We start from the raw sequence: 7,515 nt of genomic DNA on the forward strand, positions 1-7,515 counted from the left end.
ACTATCCTCCACCGATAGCCCAAAACAGTTATTTCTAGACTGGAAATAAATATAACAACAATTCAATAGGCGAGTGGTTTAAATTATCCCACTACACCATTTAATCCATGAATTCCTCAATTTCATGAATTTAACCAAATTTCCAAATTCCCTTAAACTAATTATACAAATTAATTTATTAATACAACTAGGGTTTTTCCCAAAATTACCAAAGTATCCCCAACATATCAAAATACCAAAACTTAGAACAAAACTTATAGAATGGAGTAGGAAATCCCTACCTCGAAGAAATAGCCCCAAAAGAAAAGATGGAGATGAAGACCCAAACTCCAAAGTGCTCCAAACTACCAACAATTCAGATTAAAACGAAGCCCTCGACTCACACACTCTTTTTAATGAAGGATCTAGGGTAGAAACACACCCTAAGTGGATCAAATCTAAGAGAGAAGGTGAGCAGGGTGAGAGAGAAGTCGGACCTTAGGGTTTGGAATCTAAAAAGAGGATGAAAAACTGATTAAAAACCCGTTGCTGTCTAATTAAACTGGACAGGCTCGCTCGAGCGAAGACTTGGTCGCTCGAGCGACCAGACACAAAAAATCCTCGCTCGAGCAAAGAAAAGCTCGCTCGAGCCAAGAATGCAATGCTACAGGTCCATACTAGACGCAAACTCTCGCTCGAGCGACCAAACCCCGGCTCGAGCGAAGAACCAAAAACAACAGCTCGCTCGAGCGACCAACTCCTCGCTCGAGCGAAGATCCAAAATTCTGGACAGCAACACTTGGTTTCTAAACCCAACCAGCCTGAAACAAACCTGCCCAACACATCCTATAACTCCAAATGAGAAAATAAGGGACAACAACAACAACTATACAATGACAGAATCTACGGAACCTAAGTCCGGATACAATAATCAAATGGGAAAAGACCGGGGTCGCTATAATATCATCATGATGCAACTATTCACATCGCAACAACAAAGACTACAGATGTTAAGCCTAAACCAACAAACCAGACGTGTTGGTTCCACAAGTGGTTGTCGATACATTAATCGTGAGAGGGTCAAAGGTGACGAACAAATTTATAGAGATTTTTTTGCAGATAATCCTATCTATACAGAAGAATACTTCCGAAGACGTTTTCGAATGAGGCAGTCACTGTTTGTCAGTATCTTACATGATATTCAACATGTGAATGAGCACTTCATCCAATCCCGTGATGCCACTGGTGCTCCTGGATTATCCGGTGTACAGAAGATGACTGCAGCACTTCGGATCCTCCAATACGGCATACCTACTGATGTTGTAGACGAGTACATTAGAATCGGTGAAAGTACTGCAATTGCCACCTTAAATTTTTTTACCAGATCAATTGTTGCTACCTATGAAGCCGTTTACTTAAGATCTCCAAATGAAGCAGATGTTGCCAGATTATTGCAAGAGGGAGAGCAACGCAGGTTTCCTGGAATGTTAGGGAGTTTGGATTATATGCACTGGCGTTGGGATAAATGTCCAAGTGCCCAAGCCGGTGCTTACACTGGACACTATCACAAACCAACAGTTGTACTCGAGGGAGTTGCCTCCTATGACTTGTGGATTTGGCATGCTTTCTTTGGCATGCCTGGCTCTCTAAATGACATTACTGTTCTTGACAGGTCGCCTTTATTTGCTGAATTAACTAGAGGACGTGCCCCCACTGCCAACTACACCATCAATAATCACGCATACACCATGGGGTATTATCTTGCTGATGGTATCTATCCTCGTTGGGCAACGATTGTGAAAACAATATCTCAACCTCAAGGCGCAAAGAGACAACTATTTGAGAGGATGCAGGAGGCATGTCGGAAAGATGTCAAAAGGGCATTTGGAGTGCTCCAAGCACGATTTAATATTGTCAGCGTGCCAGCTAGAGGTTGGAGTGATGAGGATCTGTACTACATCATGAAGACGTGCATTATTTTGCACAACATGATTATTGAAGACGAGCGTAATATTCCAGAAAATGAACGCAGTGCAGCACAACTTGAGACTGATACCAGTAATTTGGGCTGTCAAGTGTCACGCGATCTGAATGACGAGTATGCTCAATTTATGTTGAATCGGCAAAGGATTAGATCTATTGAAGCCCATAATGTAATTCGTAATGATCTAACTGAACACTTGTGGTCCCGAGCTGGAGAGTTAAATTAAGTTTGCATTTTATCTTTTTAATGACAGTTAATGTCATTTAATGTCTTTTTATTCTAATAAAATGTTCTTCATTTAATGTCTTTTTATTTTACAATGTCTTTTAATGTCAGTTAATGTGTTTTCATAAAATGTCTTTTTTTACATTGTGAAGTACAAAATACTCAAAAATGTTTCTTAAAACAACATGAAATTTCATTACAAAATAAAAATTACATTGCAAATAAAGACTAACATTTATCCCAAAAAATAAAGACTAACATTTATCCCGTAATTATTCATTAGGAGGTAGGGGGAAATAAAAATTTGGGCTGCTCACATTTGAGGATCACTTGGCGAAAATTTCATTTTTTCGCATTGTGTAATATGCTTTCATCTGAGGGTCCAAATGAGAAATGTCCGTAGTCATTATCATATGTTCTCCCTTTTTCATCTCATGTTCTTGTCTTTTGATTTCGAAGTCATGTTTTTTCATCTCAAGTTCTTTCGTCTCCTGCAGTGCTTGAATCCTTTTTTTCTTCTCTTTCATCTTTTTTCTTTTCCTTCTCAGCAAGGTGTTGGTTAAATGTGTCCAATTGTGTGCTCATATTTTGAACTTCAGCTTGAACGACTTGATTTTTCTGAAATAATTCTTTTGCAGATTTCCTACCCATCGGCCTTTTACTCCTTGCAGAGACACTGCCCTCACAAACAGTTAGATTGTTACCAACACTTGGACTGGTGTCATCTTCAAGAGAAATGCAATTATCTATAGGGGAATCGAGGGCTGAATCAGGGGAAAATGGTGTATGTATCCTTGACTTCACCGTATTCGTAGGAGTTACATCTTGCCACCTGATATTGTTTTGCAAGATTTACCAACAATGTTCAAAAGCAAAATGTTTCTTTTCATCTTGATGGTATAAAAGTTTTGCTTGAAGCATCTGTATCAATACTGAATTAAGTATGTATCAATAAAATAAAATAAAATATGAGATCTTACTAGATAAAATAAAATATGTATCAATATTGAATTAAGTAATTATTTAGTTTTTATATGAGACGAAATAAAATAAAATAAAAACTAACGTAATAAATGAAGATGAAATCTTACTAGATCAACTTGAGACATCCCACTTGGGTGTAGATTTTCGACTTGCGCTAAACATCCACGAAATTTGTTAGAACATTTCATGATTGTACCCCATCGAGATTGGATAGAAACTTGTGTTCTTGACTGATCATTCTGAAGGGAGCAATAATTTTCATAAATTCTCCCCCAAAAGTGAGTATAAGATTGTGAATTGCCAACAATTGGATCTTCAGAAATGTGACACCAAGCTTTACAAAGTGCCATATCTTCAGCAATGGTGAATGATTTTCCTCTCTTTATTTTTGATGAACCTTCCATACCGATTGTGTAAAGAAAATATAAATAAAAATGTAATTTACAAAGTTTGTTGTGAAATGAAATTGAGTAAAAAGAGAGAAGAGAAGGTTTGTATTTATGGAAAAAAGAGCCGTTTTTTTATATCCGTTGCAGATATGTTTTTTTTATAAAAAAGAACCGTTGTAGGCATGTTTCAGTTATGTTTTTATTTAATTTTTTTTATTGAATAAAGTAGCACTAAAGAGCCGTTGTAGATATATATATATATATATATATATATATATATTTTTTAATCAATAAAGTTAGAAAATTTTTGCACATCTACTCTTGACAATTTGAGAGCTTCGAAACTCGAGAGAGAGAGAGAGAGAGAGCTTCGGATGAGTGAAGATCAGTGGGAAGATTAGAGGAAACTTCAAAGACAGAGAGAGAGCTTTGGATAAACTTCGGATGAGTGAAGATCAGAGGGAGAGAGAGCTTCGGATCAGAGAGAGAGAGAGAGAGCTTCGGATCAGAGTGAAGATCTGAGTGAAGATCAGAGCTTCAGATCAGAGCTTCAGATCTGAGTGAAAATCAGAGCTTCGGATAAACTTCAGCTTCGGATCAGATCGGATAAACTGTAGCTTCGGATGCCATTGTTTTCTCTCTTCAACCCTCTTCTCTAACCCTTTTCAACCCTCATCTTTAACCCTCTTCAGATCGAAGCCGTAGCCCCCATCAAATCCAGGTATTTTTCTTTGGATTATTTCAGATTTTAATGGATTATTTGAGAAATTAATTTCAGATTATTTATGTTGGTATTCCTTCAATTTTTTCAATATGTTATTGAATATTGATGAATTTTGGTATGAAATCTGTTTTGTTCATTCTTGTTCAATATTTTGAGAAATCTGAGAAAGAAAACAGTTTTGTTCATTCTTGTTCAATATTTGATAAATCTAATTTGTTTATTCTTGTTCAATATTATTTGAGAAATTTGTTTTGTTCATTCTTGTTCAATTTTTGATGAATTATTTGAGAAATCTATTTTGTTCATTTTTTGATGAATTATTTGAGAAATCTGTTTTGTTCATTCTTGTTCAATATTTTTATATAAAACTTCATGCATTCTGGAAAATCCCAACTGAAAGGGAAGGAGGGAAGGAGGGAAGAAAGAAAACAGTTTTATTTTGGATGACTTGACAGATTTGGCAGCTGCCAAAGTAGTTGCCAAGTTTGACACTTGATTTAGCAGTTGCCAAATTTGACAGCTGTTATAGCATGCCACTGGAGAAGCCCAGATTGCCCAAGCTACTATATTATGGCTTTGACAGCTGATTTAGCCATCCATTGGAGATGCTCAAGAGTAATATATCTAGGCAAAGCAAACTCAAAAAATGGTCTGTCTAATTTTTTAATAAAAAAAAAAAAATTAACAATGGTATATCACTACTTACACACTTACACAATACACTTTACACAGTTTTTTTTTGTAATAAAAAAAAAATAAAAAAAATATCACTACTTACACACTCTTTGACAACACAACACCAAAACACAAAACTATCTTTGAACCAGATTGGATTCATGTTATCTTTTATGCCCTAAAACCCAACTAACTCCTAACCACCTTGACTCAAATCAAATCACAAATCCAAAAATTGTAAACACCCCATCTGTTCATAACAACCACCACAAAACAAACAATTATCAATCTGGAAATTTTTTATTTTAGCAAAACTGCTAAAACTTGTCTTATTGATTCATAAATTAGGTACCCACAACGGTTTCGTTCTTACGATTTCCATGTCTAAAAAACAAAGATTTAACAGAAGGTGATCAAGTAATTAGCTCCTTTGCACGTAAAAGTGCTTGTACGATCGTCAAAAGGGTAGCTATAAGCTGTAGGACAAGCAGCCTTGAACAATCTTGAGTAATCTGTTGGCTTGCATGTGTTGGGACTATTGTAAGCACCAGTACAACAATACTGGGGTTGGTTAAAAGCCAAGCACGCACTCTTACACGCTACAACACTCCCACTTCTCGTCACCTGTAAAGGAGAAGGACAGTGTAGGTTCAAGTTGGAAAGACATCTGACTGACTTACAATTCCCTGATCCACCAGAAGGGGATATTGATACCGGGATGTTAAATCCATCGACAAGACTAACATCATAGAAATCGAGTGGGCTGTCTAGGGTGAACTCAGCAAGTGTAGCTGGTGGTACACCACCAGCACCACCACATTGCAACACGCCTCCACAGTCACCGGTGGCGCAGTTTCCTTTGCCAGAATTATCAAATGAGCATCCACTTCGACCCCAAACCCGGCCTGACCACCCTGTCGGGACATTGACATTTATGGTTTGCCCTGGATTTAACTGGAACCCACCATTCATTAGTGGTGGTTTTCCGGCTCCTCCTAGGATGCCGGGCCAGATTGTTGTCCTGCATCGGTTTTGCAATGTAAAAACAGCTGCATTGGCTCCTACGGAAAAATAAATAAATAAATAAAATGCAACAACAACAACATTAGTGATTACGTCTAATCTTGGAAATAAATAAATAGAAGCCAAGCAAGAATGTTAAGATTGTAAATGAAATGGCTTTAGTTATGGAAGTGTAGTTATACCTAAGAAATTGAGAAGTAGGAAAAGGCAAAAATGCCAAAATGCCATGAATGATGAATTGATTGAAGGGATTGTAAGAGTGATGATGTTTCCACTTTTGTGAGTGTTGTAATGGATTGGAGTATTCAACAAGTAGAGAGAAAGGGTATATATAAGGGTGGGAGTTGACTTGCACAACCTTTGAATGGTCCTATATAAGTGTGGGTCCTACATTGTATTTTATCAAATTTTTAATATAATATATATATATATATATATATTTGAACAGAAAGAAAAAAAAAAAGTGTGTTTTGTGGGGATATCATAACATTTGTAAGCTCTAGTCCTAGGATAATTAGTTGCCGGTTAGATTTAACCTAACTCATAGGAAGAGACTCATCACCGAAGTATCCAATAGACCTTAATTTTCGATCGGAATAATGCGTTATCCATGAGGCCACCAACCTCAGTGGTCTTTTAATAAAATATTTAGGCGCTTATTGTGGCATATTTAATGACTAAATTATTTTTTAGTTGCCAATAAATAATATACCGTGACTAACAAATTTTAGTAGTTAAAACCTAAAATAACGCCAACCAATTTAATTTTTAGTCGCCTATTGTACGACTTTTGACAACTAAATTCTTTTTAGTCGTCAAATTCAGTCGCTAAATGTGTAAATTGTTGTAGTGAATACTGCTCTATGAAAAAAATATAAGCATGTTACATAATATATATATGAATAAGATTTAATTTACCTGTTTATAGTTTGAGACTGGGGTACTTTGTCCTTTATAGTCCAAATATAATAAAAAAAATCTTCACGCAATTTTGGATCAAAGTGTAACTATTAACTCTATTATGACTATAAGTCTTAATACTTTCAAACCCAACTAATTATAATTAATTAGAAATTCAATTAAGTGAATTAGTTACACCTCCAAGATTTGGAATGGAGCTGTTGGTTAGGTCTATTGGACCAACGGTCCTATTTTGATTATTGGAATTCGTGCATATTATCTATATATAAAATTAAGTCGATTTGATTATCGTAATCTATTTACTTTATCATATTTGTCTAAAAAAAAAAAAATAGAATAAAAAAAAATAAGCAGCAAGTTTAATTTTGAAAATAGACCATTCATAAATTAAATAGATTACGATTATTGAATTGATTTAATTTTTTATATGAAAAATATGCATGAAGAGCCTTGCAAAATGAATGATTTAGATAATTGAAATAGTGAATTACGTGGATCCAAACAAACTACTATGTATGTATTATATATATATATATATATATATATATATATATATATATATATTAAAATATACATTTAGGATTTGAAATAGGTGAATCATATTCAATTTA

At 35.3% G+C, this 7,515-nt stretch overlaps 2 protein-coding genes across 2 annotated transcripts; one reads left to right on the forward strand and one right to left on the reverse strand.

Moving 5' to 3' along the window:
• The first annotated feature begins 986 nt into the window (after positions 1 to 986).
• LOC114283388 (uncharacterized) lies at positions 987 to 2,189 on the forward strand. The gene has a single exon (XM_082913163.1). The coding sequence runs from the start codon at positions 987 to 989 to the stop codon at positions 2,187 to 2,189; it is 1,203 nt and encodes a 400-aa protein (XP_082769289.1).
• Positions 2,190 to 4,860: 2,671 nt separating this feature from the next.
• Positions 4,861 to 6,270, reverse strand: LOC114283383 (pathogenesis-related thaumatin-like protein 3.5). The gene is made up of 2 exons (XM_028226185.2): positions 6,166 to 6,270; positions 4,861 to 6,021 (listed from the first exon to the last, which is right to left on the reverse strand). Exons 1-2 carry the CDS (start codon positions 6,209 to 6,211, stop codon positions 5,360 to 5,362), a joined length of 708 nt encoding a protein of 235 aa, XP_028081986.1. The 5' UTR covers positions 6,212 to 6,270; the 3' UTR covers positions 4,861 to 5,359.
• Between the last annotated feature and the right edge of the window lie 1,245 nt (positions 6,271 to 7,515).

This window comes from Camellia sinensis, chromosome 2, assembly GCF_055761805.1.
Source record: "Camellia sinensis isolate YWXY chromosome 2, ASM5576180v1, whole genome shotgun sequence".
In the NCBI taxonomy this organism is placed as follows: Eukaryota; Viridiplantae; Streptophyta; class Magnoliopsida; order Ericales; family Theaceae; genus Camellia; species Camellia sinensis.